Genomic DNA, 19,789 nt, shown 5'->3' on the forward strand with positions numbered 1-19,789 from the left:
CGTGCTGCCGTCCGGCACTGCCACCCCGAGGCCTCCAGTGTACAGAGCCTATATTTACAGACGTGTTCAAGTTAAAACTAGTGGAGAAGATGGGGGAGAGATGGACACTGGCTTTGTCAACCAGCTTTTCTCAAAGCACAGGTCTAGACCGCAGGAAACCCAAGGAGAGGAAGGAATCAGTTTTACTGCACATTAGATCTGTGAGAGTGAATTGGAAGAGCTACAGAACAACAGGAGAAGAGATTTGCAGGCATACAGAGGTGTGTAGGTTGGCACTGTCATTTTAAACGTTGATATCAAAACCAGATATTAGATATAATCTGACGTATTATAGCAAAATGCTTAAAACATATTCTGAAAAATACAAATGGGAGAATGACTGATGTGTTTAACTTGGGGAGGTGATTATGACTGTATAAAGCTCCTTATGATCTTACAGACGCTGGAATGATTTGGGCACAGTGTTCACCAGTCTCCAAAGCAGTGCCTGTCTCCTTGGCAACAGGAAGGCATGTGTCTTGTTCCTATGGCAATGGACCAAGGGCTCCTCAGGGAGGCTGTGCAGAGCTCAGCAGCAAAGGCTCCCAGCTCTTTGTTGCTCCTACCTGGAGCAGAGGCTGTTGGCACATTCAGGTGCTCTGATCCTGCATCTGAAAAGGAGTGAGCTGCAATAATGGGGTACTGTTCCTGCTCCCTGTGTAAAACAGATTGTGTTGTTCCATCGGAGGAGTTCCTTCCTGAATCCCTAAGTGCCAGCATTAAAGACTTCTTTACACCTCTCCATAAGAAAACCAGGACTTTTGCTATCCAGAGAGGCATCAGATAGTGTCTGATACTGATTCTTCCAAAGGAGTGGACAGACAAATCTGAAAAAACAGGAAACAAAGTAAATTCAGGGTGTCTGCATCTCAGTAGTCCTTTCTGGTGTCTGAAAGTAGAAGAGAACATGTCAGAGGCACTGACATGTCTACCTGCACTAGATCCACCACATAAGAACTGCTAATACAGTGAAAAAATTATGTGTAACAGGCACCACTTCTAAACCCACTGTGATGCTCTTCTAAGGGAGCAAACTTATATTTAGCAGGGACCAGAAGACGAATGCAAGCAGGGTTTAATGTTTTTATCTTTTTTAAATATGAGGCGTGGGATGCAGAAGCACTATGGGAACAGTGATCATTTCAAAGTGATGAACTGGGAAAATTATTTTAGAAGTAACATTTTGCATGCCTTCCTATGCATTTTGTATAAGTACTACTAAGCAGTGTTTGTTTTAATTTTTTTTCATCAATGGCCTGCCTTTCATTCCAGTAGCTTCTTCCTAGTCCTGCCTTCATTATCCTACTGTTTTGCCCCCTAATACCTACCTGTTAAGGTAAAAAGCATTTTCAGTTGTTGCTTCTGAACTGGCGCATATGCTTCCAGGTAAGGGCACTCCAGGTGTTTTATCTTTGCCTTGTTTCTGCCCAGTCTCCAGGCTGTGGTTTCTCCTGTGAATCAATTGCATGTTGATTGGGCAAGTTGACTGAATTTCTTGTAATGCTTAAATCTTTCCTGAGGGGAATCATAAAATCATAGGTGGTTGAAGTTAAAAGTGATCTCTGGAAATAGTGTGGTCCAGCCTCTTTCCTTGGAGCTGGATCAGCATGAACAACTTGCTGAGTACCAAGTTCAGTGAACTTTTGAATATCTGCAGGGATGGAATGGAGTTGGTCTCTGGGCCACCTTTTTTAAGTAAAAACCCATTCACCTGTTGGGTATGTCCAGCTGGTTTAAACATTCCCTAATCGTGTCTTCCTACACCTAGGGCAAGTCTTCCTTGCTTCAGACTTTCTTACTTGTCTCAGAAGCCTGGGATTTTTGATGGCCAATCTTGCCAGTAAAGAAAGAGGCAAAGAAGGCATTCAGTACTTCAGCCTTTTCTCTGTTTGTTCTCAGCAAGTCCCCTCCCAAGTAAGCCCACGTTCTCCCATGTCTGTCTTTTGCTGCTGAGATATTTGTAAAAGCCTTTCTGTCTGCCCTTCATGTTCCTCACCAGATTGAACTCCAGGTGGGCTTTTGTTATCGTAATTGCATCCCTGCATGCTTGGACAGTGTATTTGTCCTGCATCACCTGTCCCTGCTTTGGCCTCCTGTAATGCTTGAGCTCAGTCAGGATTGTTCATGCATGCATGCCTCCTGCTGCTTTTGATTAATTTCCTGCCTGTGGGGTGAACCAGCCTTGAGTTCAGAGGAGGTGATCTTTGAAAATCAACCAGATCTCCTGGAACCCTCTTTCCAAGGCCATAACTCAAAAGGTTCTTCCAAGCAGATCTCTGAACAGGTCAAAGTCTGCTCTCCAGAAGTCTAGGGCTGTGATTCTGTTTTCTACCCTGCTTCATCCTCTCATGTTCCTGAAATACTCCATCTTGTGGTCCAGCCAAGGCTGCTCTGGACCCTCACATTCCTGACCAGTTCTTCCATGTCCAGCAGACCGCCTCTCCTTGTCTGCTCCTCAGTCATCTTCAGCATGCCCCAGAAGCCTCAGTTATTCCTTGTGCCTTGCTCTGGTATCCCCACAGCAGATACTGGAGTGGCTGAAGTCTCCCATGAGGGCCACAGACCAGAGATTGTGAACTTGGGGATTTTTCCTGCTATCTGTGGTCTCAGTACTTCATCCGCATCAGGTGGTCTGGAGCAGACGCCCACCACAGCATACGTGTTGTTCTGCCTCCTAACTCTGGCCCTGCCTCTGGCTAGGAGCTCTCGGCTGATTCTCTGTCCATCCCAAGGTGGAGCTCTGTGTGCTCCAGCTGCTCTTGGCTGAAGGGCATCTCCTCCTCCTCACTCCCAGCCTGCTCTTCCTAAAAAGTCTGTCTTCAGCCATCACAGCACTCCCATCCTGTAGTTGTCAAGTCACCTTGGAATTCAATGCGTGTTCAGGACGGAAAGGGATCGGAGAGAGCATCAGTGACAGTGTGTGGATGATCAGAAGCTTCCTGTGAGGAGGGAGAGCTTCCTGTCACTCTAGGAGCAGACACTGTGCTATTGTTGTAGGAATCAAGAGAACATATCACAGCTTCACCAGTCCGAAGAGAGGGAGTGAGGGCCTTTTGTCCTCCAGCCGGAGGCAAATGGCAGAAAGAGCATTTGAGGGCTTCCTGCTCTCAGGTGCTTTGTTGGAGGGAGGATCCTGGCCATTTTTATTCTGGGAGACTGCAACAGGATCAGGAGCTGAAATACTAACTATCTGAGCTATATGTCATCCATTCTTTACCAGCTGCCAGACAAAACAGTCATTTTCTGGGTGTTCTTCAGGGCTTTGTCTGGTTTGAAATGTCAGAGAACTGTGTCCTGCAGGCAGGCAAAGAGGGTTCACAGCACTGGTCCTTTGGTAGACAAATGGACTTGAAGTATAAGGGGAGATCAATCCTAAGCCTTAAAATAAGGCCATAACAAGAGGTGTAGGTCTGCAACTGATTTTTTTATTAAATTAATTCTCATGGGGAATTGTGACTCTTGACTCTTTGGACGAGACGAGGCATCCTGGAGTTGAGTGGCGTGAGAAGAGTGTGGCAAAGCAGGTGCAGGGCATGGTAAAATCAGCAAATGCATCAGGCAGACGGATACAGAATTGGGTGTTTTTACTCCTGTTATTGGCATTTAGACAGTTTCAGAGCAAATTTTTGCCAGTGGCATTCCAGGGGGATTTAATCAGAGTGAAAAAAGTATTTGCCAAGTTCAGAAAAGACAGAATTGCAGTGGTGTGATATGCAATGGCAGGAACTTGAACTGGGGAAAGGAAGGATTGACTCAAATAGAAGGAGGTGGAGAAAGTGAAAATTAAAAAACAAGAGTAAGTGTTAATTCAAAATCAGCCAAGAGGAATTGTTGATAAAGATTGGATGGAGTAAGAAAGAATCAGTTACATGATAGACAAAAGAAGTTCTTCTGAAGAACAGAAATATAACAAGCTTTTTTTTGTGTTGGAATATTTCTTGGCCCATATTCTGCTCCTTGTTTTTCTTATGGTTGGAATAATAGCGATTAACCTTCCATTAGATAAACTTTTCACTAATTTTTAAAATTTGTTTTATTGTTTAGATTAGGTTAATACCCTACTGGAAATTAATATCCAATATCTTAACTAAAGGAATTTAAAGAATTTTTTTTTTTAATTTTCATGGTATCTCAGACTCTTAACTAATAAATCAGAAAGCCTTTATAACCTTAGCAGAGATTTATGTGTTATTATCTGGCATCATATTTATAACTAACACTCAGTGTTGCTGTATCATATGTTCATATACCAGCTTGGCTGTGGCACTGGAGCCCTAGGGAATCTCTTTGAAGAAGGAACATAGTTATTTCCCAAGAGAGAACAAGGTACTCAAAATCCCCAGTGGCGTTGTTTCTGTGGTTTCAAGTTGCAGTCTGGGTATAAATTAATCGGAAAACAGGTGCCAAGGATGGGGTGCACAGGGTAGGAATTTGGTGGCTATTCCAAACAAGTGTAGCCCGACAGCTGTCGTGCCAAGTCCCTGCCTGTCGGGGACGACTGGTGCTCTCTGTTCCACTGTGCTCCTTCTATTTCCATCTGTTAACTTCATCTGAGAGCTGTAAAGGTCAGAGACCACATTGTTCTTAGCTGTACGTCCTCATACTCTCAGGCACCAGAAACTTCTGAATCCCAAGAATGGGAAGAATTGTGACATGCAGCAGACGATGTGAAATAAGGTAGAACACACACCTCTCTTCTCCCTCTGAAAGTTCATGGCCACACACAAACAAGCCTTTCTGCTGTGCGAGTTCTCCGCCGTAAACATTTGCTTTGAAAAGCTCCAGATGCCTTAACGATTCAACTTATGTTTCTTCTGCCTGTGTTTCTTCTACGCGTGTTTTGAAGTTGATTTAACAAGTAGCTTGTGCCACCGCTCATGCGCCTCGTCGTTGCGCCGTGCTGTTTCCTGGGGTCACAGGCAGTGCGTTGTTGTGCACACTGTGCCTGGTGACCCCGCTGCTGAGGACAGGCTGTTGCTCTGAGCTGGGAGCTGCCAGCCCACTGTGCCTGTGCTCTGGTGAGGGAGACAGCAGGCAAACTGCTGTGTTGTGCTGGAGCCAGACGGTTCCACTGCTGCCAAACTCCGTTGCTCAGAAGGAGCCTCAGTCAAAAGCTCAGCTGGAGCCCAAGCACCATGATCGTGTCTTGGTGCCACAAGCAGCTGTGCTCGTGGTCCTGTGATTTCATACATGTATGGATGTACTGGGTGAATGGACTCTGAAAAGATTAGCCAACCATCCTACCTGCTCAACAGACATAGCGCAGTTCTTCCACCTCAGGATTGTCTTCCACCACCAGCTTGAGTTTTTCCAGCTTAAATCTCCTGTCTAACATTTTAGGCCCAGTCGAGGTTTTTTTTTTTTTCCCCTGCCTTGACTGGCTGTGAAACTTCTCCAAAATCTTCTTGTCAGGATTTAATCTACATATCTTTTACTTCCTTCTCTTAGATCTTTGAAGATGGTAAAACAATCCGTATGTAACAATCAACCTTGGAGTCCTTAGTAGCCACTTGTTTTTATTATTTCTGCATAACCTTTCAGAAATGTTACATACAAATTACATACAAATTATGTTCCTATTAAGAATTTTGGGCACATGATGATGTTTTACTGTATTGCCTTTCAGTCACATTTGCCATTTCCCACTGGCTGCAATTTTCCAAAGCCATTGATATTTGCTGTAATCAGGTACCATTTGAGATTGACTTTTTTGAAGTAATCTGTTTGTAATTGTTGCAATTATTCTGCCAAATAAAATAATTGAAAAAGACATTTGGGCTTGTCTGGCAATGCAGTTTTTTTATGATCACCACTATTCCTTGTTCTCAATTCCACGATGCTCTAAGGCCCGTGTGGTTGTATTCCCCTGTTAATTGTTCTACCAGTACAGTTGAAGTGAGAGCTAGATTTATGAGGCAGTCCATGCCAAGACTGCTGTTTTCCTTCTTTGGTTCTGTGCTTCCTCCAGCCTCCTAGTGCTCAGTTCTTCTGCATATTAATATTTGCATATTAATACTACCTTTGATCTATATTTACTTACTATTGATTTGCTTAAACTATAGACACTTTTCAAATGATTTTCAGTGAGAATAGGACATAATTCCTAGCATTACTAATATTAATCAAAATGGACTTTAAATTTGTTTTTCCTGACAAACAGGCAATCGTGTAGGTTTTCTTAAAATACAGAAAGGCAAGAGTACTATAGACAGTTGCATTAACATGATCCTAAATCCATGCAAGGTTAAAGAATGATTTTTAAAAGAGTAAATAGCTGAGCACAAGAAGGATGTGCATGGTATGAAAAAGCAACCTAAGTTTATTAGCCTACTCTTTCTTAGATAAATGATTTTCTACACAAAGGAATTAATGTCTTAGTTGTCTAGACTTGGGTGAAGCCTTTGATACAGTGCTATCTGAAAATCTGGCTGGGACTCAGAAGAGAGGTAATAGCAGAACTGCAGCGTAGGTACGGAGCTCAGTGAAGAAGACACAGAAGACATTGGAGTTTCTTGAGAATCTGCCTTGGAATTGATGTACTTTAATATTTTCAGTAATGCCCACAGCACAAAAATAGGCAGTCTAATAACTAAATTTGCTGATGACGCAAAATAGACAGGTATAGTTACGTGGGGAGAACCACTTGACTCTCAATTGCTCAAACAGAAACCAGCTGGTATCTGGTGACTGGGGTCCTGTCCCAGAAGTCGGCACTGTAGGCAAGACATGGTCTGATGGCAGTGATTAAGAAAGAAGAACAGCCCAGTACATAGTCCATGTGCTGTCACTGCCAGGATGCTGTGGAAGGCAGCTGTGGGCCTAGAGAGGTTTGGAAAATTTCTGCTGGTGAGAGAACTATTAATGCCACAAGGATGGGGCCTGGAGACTGGAGATGCAGTTCTGTCTGCTCTCATTCTAGCCAGGTTAACTGGGACTGACAGGAAAAAGGCTGATGGAATAATGAGAATTGGGCACTCAATTTTAAGAGAACAAATAACAGTTTCACTTGTTTAGTCTGACAAAAGGAGGAGTTGAGTGTGGGTGTGACTGCTTCAAAGCATAAACATCAGACACAAAAAAATAACCATTAAGGGTAATGTTGGTAAAATAATAAATGGAAATAGCCACATATATAAGACCCAAGAATTCATAGCAGCTGTCCTCTGTGAATTTAAAGTGCAGTGCAATAAATTTATGTCAGAAAAGGTTATATGTGACGTGGTTGCTATTGATTATACATAGAATCAGAGAATCCTAGAATGGGTTGATTTGGAAGGGACCTTAAAAACCATCCAGTCTGACCAGTAGATGAGGTTGCTCCAAGCCTTGTCCAGCCCATGGTTTGAACACTTCCAGGGATAGGGAAGTATCACAGCTTCTCTGGGCAGCCTGTGCCAGGGGATCACCACCCTCACAGGGAAGAATCAGCAGTTCCCAGTTGCTGACCCAGCAGTTCCCTCTGCTGTTTTCTGTCAGTGAGTGACAGCAGGTGAATCCTTTATGATGCTCTTGCAAACATAACCCAAAGTCATTGTTTTAACCATCAAATACAGGGAAGAATACTTTTCTGACTAGGGGCAGTTGGTTTGGGGGTAGTTGCTGCTAGGCCTTTTCTCTACTCCACTGGGATTTCCCACCAAGAATTCCTCTATTTCCTTCACTGAAATCCATATTGCCAACTGTTCTCCTTCCAGGACCAAAGTCTTCCTACTAACCTCTCACACTCAGCTCAGCTCTGCCCTGCCCTGCATCAGCAGATGGGCACTGCAGCCTTGCCTGCAGAGCTCTGGTTCTTTGCTCAGGTGTGTGAACCATGCACAGCTGTCCCTGCACAGCCTGTATAAAGGAGGTTTGGTGAGGAGGGAAAAGTGGAGGTAAAGGTAGAATAGGGCTGGACAGCTTACCATGAAGTCATGCAGAATTGTACACAGGTGGCTAAAATACAAGTATGGTTTAATGACATGATAATTCTGATGACTCATTATTTTGCATCCTACAGCATTACCTATATATTTCCATCTCCTGGCATCCCTGCTGTTGCCTTTGATTACTTTTAAAATGATCAGGAGGTAAATTTGTAATTATCTCTCTACCTCTGCAGCCTAATGTTTGGAATCTCTGAGACAAACACTTTTCTTTGCCTTCAGTCATTCTTTTTTTTGCCTTTATTTCAAATCTTCTTTCTTCCTCGATGTGTACTGCAAATTGTTTGTGTTATTTCTTCTTTTCAGATAGATTTTAGGAACAGTGGAAAGGCCTAACACAGAAAGAAGGGTCTGTGGTACAGTGATGTAAGATCTGGGAGTCCAGGAGAGAGCAAAAAGCTGCAGTATAAAAGCTGTATGGCACTTGGGAATCCCCAAAGGATAACTGGTAGCACTTGGCATATGCATATTCCTCATTCTTACACTGCCATTACAATCAGATGAATACTTAAAAAAAAAAATTAAGGGACCCTTTTTGATTGGCTTAGACTTTTTTGCATGAGATCTGTGAAATCTGTCAGGGGAAACTACTCTAGATAGAAATAAAAAGGCCTATCTTTGTCTTATGAAATTCCATACAGTTTCCATAGGGAAATAAGGCAAAAGGAACTTCTGGAAGTCATGTGGTCCTTTGTCCTGCCCCAAGTCAGAATTTACACCACCTACGTTACTCTGGACAGATGCTTGTCTAACCCATTCTTGAAAGATCTTTGGCAATGGAGATTCCCGAGGTTCCCATCCTTGCTTGGTGAGCTGTCCCAGAACATCTCTACTGTCACTGTTGTGGTCTTCCTTAATATCAAACATAAATCTTCCTGGGAGAAATTTTAATCCACTCTTTCCTGTACTGTGTATATGGGGAGCAGCTCTTCCCTGTATGTGCAGCACCTGTTTGGATACCTGACGACTGTTGTTTTCTCTTTATTTTTTGGGCCTTACAGTTCTTGTCTCTTACTGTTCTCCCCTGAACCATGTTGGTGTCTCCCACATTTCCTCTAATGTACAGACACCCAATGCAAAGGTCAGTCTGGTTGGGACGCTGATAATTAATAGCACAACAAGATTGCTTTGGAAGAGTTCCTCTGCAGTTCTGGCAAAAATTAATTTTGCAGCCTTGGGGAAGTGTTGAGCTGGGACAGCTTGTGCCCTGGAGAGCTCAAGGGATGCGGGGAAGGAGGAGAGACAAAATGAGGAGAAAAAGAAGAATCAAGAGTATTGTTGACACTGCTTATGCTGCCACCAAGGGGATGAGAGCAGTGGGGCAGCATTCCTGCAGTTTCTGCTCTTCTGTGGGTTTATCTGCTTATTTTGTGTCGTTGTCATACTGATAACTCACATTTAGTTTGTGATCTATTATATCCACAGATATTTCTTCTGAAAAAAACCCAGCCTCTTCAGCCAGTTGTTCCCTGTCTTCTGTTTAGACAGTTGTTGATTTCTGTTCTGATGTGGAACCTTGCACTGTTTCTGATTGAATTGTGGTTTGAAAAAACAGGACATATCTCCAGGTTCTCAGGATTTTAATTTAAATCATCTCTTGTAGCAAACCTGTAACCCCTCCAAACCATACGTTGCTCAGAAATTTAATAAGCATGTTCTCTAGTTGATTATCTGTACTGCTCATGAGAATGCTGAGTAATTTTGAACTCAGGAATAAGTGGTCATTTCTTTAGACTAAGCAGAGCCCCAATCTTTGGATATTTTCTGTCTGGTTTCAGCATGTTTTCTATGCCATATTGCATCATTTGGGAGTATTTTAAGTTACAGTGAACAGAGCGCTGCTGACTTTAATGCAAACTGGATGAGGGAAACCATGCCTGCTTAAGGAAACCAGCACCTTCATGTACTTCTGTAACTACCCACAGATCAAAAAATTGCAAACAGCAGCAAATCTGTGTCCCTAAAACAACAGCTAGGTTCTTCTCTTTTCTAACTGGCCATCGTAGTTTAACAGCTTAGAAAACCTGAATAAGGGCACAGAAGTAAAACGAAAGCACACACACACAGACAGGAGACCAGGTGGGCTCTTGGGGCCCCAGGAGGTACTGAGGAAGGTACCTTCTCTGAAATCAGACAAGCTGGGAATATGGCATGAAGTGAGCTGGTAGTGACCAGCTGGTGGCATGAACTGGCCCCAGTGCTTGCTCAGCCTTCAAGAACCAGTGGAGGAACACGAGTCTTGTGGGGAGCTGCATGGCACGGAGATCTTCCAGGCCAGAGATGGCTGGGAGCTGCCAGGATACTTGCAGCAATTGGGGAAGACTTGGGTTGAACCATGCACTTTTTTAAAGAACATTGACAATTATTTCCTACACTTGTATGGAAAAAAAAAGTTGGGAAAATAGAAAAATAATTTAAAATTAAATTATGTGCTATTTCTCTTAATATGGGAAAAGACATTCTTGCACTGTAACTTCACTCAATTTGCAAATGCCTGGCACAGTAGTTTTCCTGGACACTATTGTGGAAGGTGGAAGAATCACAGGAAATGGGTTTAATTCTCAGCCAGGTGATGCTGGGCAAATCACTTCCATCCATTTTGTACCTTATTTTCCATTTGCAAAACAAAAGAGCTGCTTCTATTGATTTATTTTCTAAAGTTCTTGGAGAACTAAAATCGTACTAAGTTAGAGCTGAGTTTTTATTGTGGCTTTTTTTTTTTTTTTTTTTTTTTTTAAGCAGTCTATGGCTAAAGCGAGTCTGCCATTCCTTTATTTTAATGTCTGGCCTTGGAATTTGATGTTCCAAGACTCTGTTTATTCGATGCCTGTTAAGAACAACCAGGTAGATTACAATACATATTGTATGGTTTGTGTTCAGCTGAGATTCGTAGCAGATGTCCTCCTGCTCCAGGAAGCAATCAGTGCCTGCCGCCGGAGATGGGGCAGCTGCGGCTCATTGTTGTATCTACAGCTGAGGAGAAAAATAAGAAAAGCTTAAAACCCGCAGCCGAGCTAACGCCCCGGCCGGGGGACAAAGGGTCGGGGTTCTGCGCCTTCGTCCGTCCCGGGAACCGCCCGCCCCCGCTCTCTCCTGCGCGGCCCCGGCCCCGGCCCCGCGCCTGTCCCCGACACGGGGCACCGAAAGGGTTAAGCCGCTCCCGCCCGCGCGTCCCCGCCGGCCCGCGCTGACCTTCACGGGGCCGCGCCGGGCATGCGCGCGCCCGGCGTGGGGCCGCGCTCCGCCCGCCTCGGTCCGGCTCGCCCAGCCCGGCCCAGCCCGGTCCGGCTCGCCCGGCCCGGTGCGGCCCGAGGCCAGCGGCCTGGCCCGGCCCCCGCCCGCGGCGCGTCCGGGCCCGCGGCCGGCGCGCGCCCTGCCCGTGCCGGGCGCGCCGTTGCCATTCGGTGCCGATGGTGCTGGCGGCTGAGCGCGGGGGGACGCGAGGGGGGACCGCGCGCCGCGCCGGGCCCGGAGCCGCCGCCGCCCCTTCCCGCGCCGGGCGGGCGGGGCCGTCACGGCGGCTGTCGGCCCGGAGCCGCTGCGGCCTCGCCGCGGTGCCGTTTCGCGCGATGAGGGTCCGCACGGCGCCCCGCGGGCAGGGGGAACAGCCGCATCCGCACAGGCCGAGGCCGGTGACCCGCCCGCCCGGACCGCCCGCCAGTGCGGCCTGTGAGGACAATGAACGGCGTCTGCCGGGAGCAGGGAAGGGGCTCACGCGATGGGAGCCAGCGTTTCTTTGTGAGTCTGGGAGCTAAAATACATAGCTGGTGCCGGCTCGACGCTGCCCTTCAGATGAGTTAATCCAACGTTACTACATCCACCAGACACATAGCAGTCGGTTCCAGATTACTCGTGCCTTTAGTTCAGTTAGAACTGCTGGAGTAGGAGCACTGAGTAAGGCCATGGTACTTTGCTTAGCATGTTCCTTCTGACGGCTGAGAGAGGGAACAATGCCCACCCTCCCAGAATTTCTGTGATTCCTATGGGTGTTGCTACACAGTAGCACTTGGATTGGAGTGACCCGAGAAGCCAATGAAGCTCACTGTCTCCGTCCCCATGTGCAGAAGGCCATGTGATCTTCATGGCTTGCACTTCACTGCTGGACAATGCAGTGTCTTTTCTGTGCTTGTTTTTATTACTGGTTGAGGGCAGAATTTTATTTATTTGTTTCAGATATGATTCTCTTCTGTTTTCAGTTTTGCCAGAAAAGTCACAGCCCCCAGACAAGAATTTCAAGCAGAGGAAGAGAATAAACCCCTCTCGTAACCTGGCAACATGTCGCCTGTTGCTGTGCTAAGCAGGCTGGGGAGCATCAGCCCCTTCGAGCCATGGGCAAGGGGAGCTGTGGGAGCTGTTGGGAGGCAGAGCAGTGCCCCAGGCCACCACTGCAGGCTCAGCCATCATGGAGGAACCGCGCTCCGCTCATGGAATGGCTGCCGTGCCGCCATCGCCGCGCTCACCCCCAGCCCTCCAGGGCTGCATGGGAGGCGTCTGCTGCTCTCTTCCCCCTTCCCCTGGGTGGCCCGTGAGCTCCGCTTTCAGCAGCTTCCTCGGATGCCACACGCTGTTGTGCAGGGCTTTGTGTGACAATCGGTGAGCTGCTGATGTCTCACGGCAGCTGTAGTGTTAATAATTTGTCCATGCCTGTCAATCACCTGGGGTCTCTCATGGATCCGTCACGGTGGTACCAGAGCATCCCGGGGGCGATCACTGGAGAGCGGTGGTGGGCGCGGGAGCATGGAGGCGAGTCGGGAGCTGTGCCGCCATGCTGCCCCCTGCCCCCTCCCTCTGCTGCTCTCACACTCTTTCTTTCCCCTCGCTCCCACATGCTGTCCCTCCCTGTTCCCAGCTCCTGCCTCCCGCTGCTTTTCTCTCTTGTCCAGAGGGGTTAGTTCTCATCTCTCATGCTGGAAATACTGCCAGCAAATGTTTCTGTGTGCTGCCTGCCAGGTCCCTGGGGAAAGGGCCTGGAAATGCAGTGCGGGAGGAGCAGTGGGAGCAAGGGAAAACCATTGTTTCTCACTGCTCGCCTGCTGCATTTTCTAATGGGAAAACATCTCTGTGAGGTGCTGAGCTCTGTCACTGCTGGAGTTGCCCCCTCCCCCTTCCTCCTGCCCCAGAATTTCCCATCCCCAGTGCAGAGGAGGAGAGGCTACACCACCACCATGGAAAAGCTGAGATGTGTTTTCAATTTGCCTCCCGCTTATCTCTGCTGTTTGGATAGAGAGGTTTAAAAAGCTGGATTTTCTGTCCCTGCAGAGTAAACAGACAGAGCCCGGCAGCACAAACTATTTCTGGCTTATCAGTGGAGGAATGCAGCAGCTGAGGCTGAGTTCGAGTGGGCCGTCAGGAAGGCCCTGAAGGGGCCCCCTCCCCACTCCGCGCTATTAGAAGTGTGAGAGCCCAGCAGGACTCAGAGGGGAGAGTTGGAGAAAAAGGCAGAAAAGGGAAAGAAAGAGGAAGAGAGAGAGTGAGAGAGGCTGAGCAGACCCTGATGGCTACAGACGAAGTTACAGGAGGGGCTCGCAAAGCTACGAAAAGCAAACTTTTTGAGTTTCTGGTCCATGGGGTGGTGAGTCGGGAAAGTTAGTGAGCTGGCTGGCTCTGAATAGAGGGATGAGTGGAAACTGGAGGCTCTGTGCTGGGCTGGATCGGCTCCTGCTGTGTGCTCCTGGGGCGCTGGTAGCTGCCTTGCCAGGAGAACACTGGGGTCTATAGAGCCCCCAGCATATGCACTGATTCATTGATAATATAGGCTTGTGTCTGGGGGGATGTGTGCTGCGCTTTTTGCTGTGATTCTCCATGAATGGCGAATAGCATGCTTTTGAGTCTGATAGTGGTGCAGAATCTGCACTGGATCTAACCCAAATGGGCTTGTAGGACACTTTGTTCTGTAATCAAACTTGTGTTTTGAAAAACAATTCTGATGAAAGCCTGATGAAGCCTTGTGGTGCTGCCTCTGGTTCTTGTCTCCAATCTTGGCTCGTATGTATCCTCTGGCTACTTAACAGGTGACTTTCAGGGGCTTGAAGAGATTAGCTCTGCAGATCTGTAGCAGTCTATGGGAACTCACCCATGAGAGAATTTCAGGGTGCCATGCTTAATTAAAGCAATCCTTCAGGTCTTTAAAAATGTTCCAGCTTTTGTTTAAGAGTCAAGTCTTCGATCTCCATTTAAGGGGAAATGCTAACCCTGTTTTGCTACCATTGGAAACGATGTTCTTTAAATGACTCTTGTGTTTGAGAGCAGTCACCATTTATAACATTTGAATTTCTAGTATTGATACACATTTAACAAATAAGGCTGTTAAAGAGCCCCAAGGAATGCAGATATTGTTTGGATACTGATAGTCCCCAGTGTTTCTCTTTTGAGGAATCTGGCACCTCCCGGGACACCTTCTTGAAGACATCAGGGCGGGGGGGGCTCTTGTGCAGAGATCATAGAAGTCTGTGGCGCTCACGGCAGGCTTCTCAGTTGTCTCCATGATTCAGGCTTACTCCAGATGTGCGGGATCTTGTGCGTGTCCTGCAGATCCTGGGTATGGTGGGACTTGCAAGGCTAAGAGCTTTGAGGTGGCGTTCTGTGAGAATGGCATTGGTGAGAGCCGCGGAGAGGTGATGTGGTGCCAGTGCACAGGACAGGCTGGGTGAGCCTGGTGGCTGTTTGGGGCTGATGGAGGGCAGGTTTGCAGGTGGGAGCTGTGGTTTTGCTGGGGACGTGTGGGTTCATCAGGGTGGTCCGAATCAGGATGGCTCTATCTGGGCAGAACCACAGGCAAGTTGGGAGTGTGGCAGATGGGATGGTTTTGCCTTTTCCAAAGTTTTAGTGTCAAGAAGGGTGGCATAAATAGTTATGTGAATCTGCTTATTCCACATCTAGCTGGACTTCATGTGAAAGCAGGAGGGAGGCCTCTTAAACCTGGGAAATTTTAATTTATACCAGAAGGAATATAGCAGAACTCATTTCCATTACTTATTTGGATGCCAGGAAAGTCTGCCTTTTCTGCCCTGGTAGTTTTGTTGCTAGTGGCATCTTACTTGAACGTACGTGTTAGCCTGGAATATCTGCATGTGTTTGTCGTCTTCCTGTTCCTTGTTGCTGAGGCTTCTTGGCTGTTGTTCTGGGGCCTGAACATCTCTTGTATCACCCTCTCCTCCATTAATATCTCCCTTAATTCTGCTTTGTTGCCTGGTTTGTTATTTCCTTTTGTTTCTTCCTCATCTCAGGTTCATTTTGATCATAGCACAGGTTGGTGTGATCACTCTTCCATTATTTAAAAAAGATGAAAAAAGTTTTAACTTCATTTTATCTCTTTAGGCCTTGTATCCTATCAAATAAGAGAATGTGCCATGCCAGCCATTACCTTGAGTTTACATAGTGCTGTCTCCTGCATTTAATTACCACCCAAAGTGTGTCAACATCTGAATTAATTCCTTGAAAAATCAAGTTACATAGCAAACTTTAGTGGAATTCCTTAGAGTCAGATTCTGCTCTAATTTCAGGGACAAGTCTTCTCCTCAAATGACTTACTTTTATTCTATCTATGATAGCATTATTTAATTTGATTATTAAAAATTATTTTCTTTACCCCCTCAAAAAATGTGGAGAAGCAAGTAATAGTAGAATGTTGAGAGAAATATTTTTTTGCTCTGTGAGTACTTAAATGAACAGGGTAATCTGCAGTATTTCCTAGGGGCAGTCAGCTTCTAGATTCACTTGATATTTCTGAAAACATATGTTCCTTTGGTAAGGTCACTTTACCCTTTGCTCTTGTGCACCTGATCCTGCCTTTGTTCTTTTCTATATTGCCAGCTTAGAAGATGTCTTCTTCCTTGTTTGTCCTGGGCAAATAGGATCCCCTTGAAAGGTGAAATCTCTTAACAGTTAAAAATCTCAAGTTGGATGCTTCGTTCTCCTCCTTCTTGAGTCCTTGATAATTTGCTACACCTCTAGTTAGCACTTGGGCTTTTAAAAAGGTTACATTTCTTTCAGTTATTTATTTTTACAGTGCTTTACAATGTTTTTTACTCTCGTTTCATTATTTTGCACGTTGTTTTTGTGTGAAGAGAGGTTCTCCCCCCCCCCCCCCAAGGGCTTCATCCTATATTTTGTTCTTTCCTTTTTTATTTCTAGCATTTTTTATGGATAAATATGGCTTTAATCAACTCGTTTATGTTGATTTATCTCTTTATTGATGCATTTTCTGCCATGCAGTAGTACATTTCAGGCAGTCTTTATGACATCTCTCTAGGTGTCCAGCTGTTGCCTTGTATTTTGTTCACCAAGTTATTAATCTTTCTGCAGGCCATTCCTTTCCTCAGTTTCCTCTATCCCCTAGGCCCTACCATAGGCCTCACTCTGGCTGGATCCCTTAAATGGATCCTACCTTAGTCTTCCTCCCCCATCTTTTTTTGTTTCTTTTTTTTCCTCACTCAAACAGGTATCTGCCCGTTTAGCCTTGGGAAGGTCCACGGTGTAGGTCTTGTCAAAGCTCTTGTACAGACATCTGTGCTCTTATGACTCAATTGCAGCCACCTTTCCTGAGTGCCCTGTGCTGGTGACCTTGTCTGTGTCATCTGCACACAAGAACCTGCTGAGAGGTTCGTTTTCTTGTCCTGTTTTTCTGACCTTTTTAATCTACTTCTGTGCCCTTTTTCAGTTCCACTTTATCTTCCTTCCAAAGCCAATCTTCTTGCCTTTTATTCACCAGATACCCCTATAAAGGTCTGTGTCCCTCTCTTAACTATCGAGTCATAGCTGTATTTACAATATACTTGCTGTCAGTTCAAACCACCTTCTTTTTCCCATAGTCATCTTGGTCTTTGTCCTCTGTGCTATGCTTAGGAAGCTCTCCATGGTAATGTAAGTCCTTATCCATATTTTTTTTAGGTGTTATTTCATGGTTCCTGCTAATCTCTACAGTTTAATATTAGTTACACACCAAGATTGCTATCATACAAATCTGTGTATAACTGATGTGTCTCCTTTGCTTATCCTCAGTCCTCTTGTTGTTTGCTTACCTACCTCTCAAATCTGGTCATAGAATTTTATGATAAATACAGAAAATATCTGTTTAATGGCATTTAATACAGTGAAAGGAGGTTCTCAGAGCATGCTAGCATGTAAATGAATGTTTAATATAGTGACAAATAACTTGTTGCCAATGTTAGAACAGACAAAACAACAGGTCTGGTGCCCCGAAGATGGGTATGGAAATGTCTAATAGATTTATCAGTGATTTGGAAAAGGGCACGAGCAATGAATTTCATAAACAAATTTTGCATCTTCTGATATGTTGCTGTCACCATTCAGGAGGGAGGCTTGGATGTCCTGTGAGCTGCCTTAGTGTGTAGCTAGTAAGAAATCAAGTAAACTGTTAGCCTAATTGGGAAGTGGGGCAGGGAATAATGTGAAAGCAATTGTAAATCCATGGCGTATACTTACAAGAATGTTTTCCTGATTTTGGTAATCTGTATGACTAAGAAGCCAAAAGAATGGGAACTTGGAGGGCAGTAGTAGTGGGAGGCCTCTCAAGACTTCACCAATAAGAGAACAGGATTTTTTTGTTTTATTTGTGGTATCAAAGCATAGAGATTGATTATGAAGGTTGTAAAATCTCTGTCACTGGAGATTCTTAGGCACTGGTTAAAGAAGTAAACATCTTTCAAAGAGGATGGAGATACTGGTGATACTTTGAGGCGAGGAAGGACTGGGTGACATCAAGGACTTGGAGTTCAATATATTATAAAAATTATGTTTGTTTTATTAGAATGGGAAGAGCTAAAGATATTTTCCCTAAATTGACTGATGATCTGTTTTAAGTGGGTAAAAGTGACTATTTCTTCCAGCCAGTCACAGGTTTGTAGAGATCACTACTGGGAGTAGCGAGGTGAGGAGAGTATGGTGAGATTGGAAAAAAAGTAGAGCTTTGCTAATGAAAAATATCCCACTAATTTTTATATTGTCATGGATATCGATACTGTCTTGTCAGAGCATAAGTCAGCTGACACTAGAATAACTAGAAAAGAGCGTCATGAACTGTTGGTTTTGGACAGTTTGTTCCACTTCCCTACCACAGGGCGGTTCTCTCTGTGAGGGCATCCTCTGGGAATGGGGCCTGGAACAGAGGCACTGGTTTGCTGTGTGTGTATTCCCTGTGCTGTAAACAAGGAGATGTTTGGGGTGTGTAGGGCAGCCTGGAGAAATCAAGGGAGCTTACTGCAGGCAAGGAATTTGATTGGGAAGGTACTTGCAGGGCACTGTTAGAGTGAAAACTTTGTACAGCATTTAACTGTGTGAGCAAGCTGCTGGTATAGACTGAAGGTTTGTCCTTTCCTAAGCCCTGGACTGATTGCAGGCTGACAAATAGAGAAAAGTTCACACATAACTAAGAAAAGAAAATCATATTAATTCTAGCCAAGGCTTTAATAGAGATCAGTGCGATTTTGTGCAATATGGACTTGTTAAACAAATTTGAGTTGCTGATTAAGAGAACCTGTATTTGCTGATGAATGTAGGTGCACAGATGTAATTGATCTGTGAGATGTTTGAATTACTCTTCTCTTTTTTAAAAAAACAACAAATGCTGTAGGAATAAAGAACCAGTCACAGTGGATCATTTAGCTCAGTGTCCCTGGTTACAGGGAGCACAGAAGGCTGCAGGGAAGTACAGGAGCAAGGCAAAACCTTAGTGATGCTTCATACAAATACTCTGTGATTTGCAGCTCAGGAGCTTTCTGACCCAAAGTTGCCTGCTGTGTAGTAAAACTCATTTATATGAATTTTATTTATGGCCATTAGTCCAATGATGTCTTCCTTAACCCATATAAACTTTTAGCATTCAGTGTTTTCTATCAGGGATTTTTGATTTTTGTGGTTTATCTTACATAAGGAATTACCTGATCCTGCCAGCTGTTGTCTGATTCTTGTAAGGCAAGAGACAATGAGGTCTTGACCAGCCTCTCCTCTCTCCATGCTAGTCACAGTGCTGCAGAGCTCTGTTTTTCCTCTCCCTCCCAAACCCATCCTTTTCACAGAGCCAAGAGGCACATTCTTGTAGTTCCCTTCCATACATTAGATCACAGCAATGATGTGATCAGGTCTGTTAAAGCTGGTGGAACTCAAAGCTGGTCTCTAGGGTTTGTTCCAAATAATGTGCTTTTTTCTTGGTTGCATTCTTCCACTTGAGGTTGGTGGCTGATTAGTGTGAGCTGTGAAGAGACAGTCATGAATTAGAAGGATGGTCCCTGAAATTTGGTTTATTACAATTCACAGTTCTGTAAATGGGATGTTTTCTAAGTTAGACATTTGGATTGTCGTGAACATTATATAAAAGGGGGTGGAACCTGGAACACTTGGACTTCTAGGTTGTGAGAGCTTTTGGGAAATGGAGAAAGGTGAATATGGCAGAGAAGCAGGAATTGCAATACTGAATCTCTAGAAGATTCATAGACATAAAAGAAAAAGGAACTCATGAGGTAGTATCTATAGTTATAGGGGAGGAGAGAAGCCTTGCACAACTTTTATTTCTTGTACTTCTAAGAGTCCCTTTTGAAATAACACATCAAACTGGGAAACCATTTGTGCAGTCAGAAACTTGTTGCCATCAGACAGTATCAATCTAGTCTAAATTTCTTGAAGGTTCCAGGTACTTCTAGTGACCCATTCTTGCCTCCAGACAGCATCTGATGTCTCCTCCTGCTTATGTTTGTGCCTTATAGAAATCATAGAATGATAAAATGGTTTGGGTTGGAAGGGCCCATAAAGCTAATCCAGTCCCACCCCCTGCCATGAGCAGGGACACCTTCCACTATCCCGAGCTGCTC

The 19,789-nt window shown here is 45.0% G+C and overlaps 1 protein-coding gene across 6 annotated transcripts in view; it reads left to right on the forward strand.

Annotated features, from left to right (window-relative positions):
* SMARCD3 (SWI/SNF related, matrix associated, actin dependent regulator of chromatin, subfamily d, member 3) overlaps positions 1 to 19,789 on the forward strand; it is a 69,429-nt gene that overhangs the window by 10,299 nt on the left and 39,341 nt on the right. The window contains exon 1 of one of the 6 annotated variants that reach the window (XM_027903828.1): positions 11,553 to 11,702. The exons of 3 other annotated variants lie outside the window; for them this stretch is intronic. In XM_027903828.1, coding sequence (XP_027759629.1) covers positions 11,643 to 11,702 — 60 coding nt within the window. In that variant the 5' untranslated portion in view covers positions 11,553 to 11,642. Of the gene's footprint in view, positions 1 to 11,552; positions 11,703 to 12,536; positions 12,558 to 13,364; positions 13,537 to 19,789 lie in introns of those variants that run through there. 2 more of the 6 variants (XM_027903832.1, XM_027903827.1) reach the window with 2 other exon arrangements.

This window comes from Empidonax traillii, unplaced genomic scaffold, assembly GCF_003031625.1.
Source record: "Empidonax traillii isolate 1590-97213 ecotype Southwest subspecies unplaced genomic scaffold, ASM303162v1 scaffold993:size324958, whole genome shotgun sequence".
In the NCBI taxonomy this organism is placed as follows: Eukaryota; Metazoa; Chordata; class Aves; order Passeriformes; family Tyrannidae; genus Empidonax; species Empidonax traillii.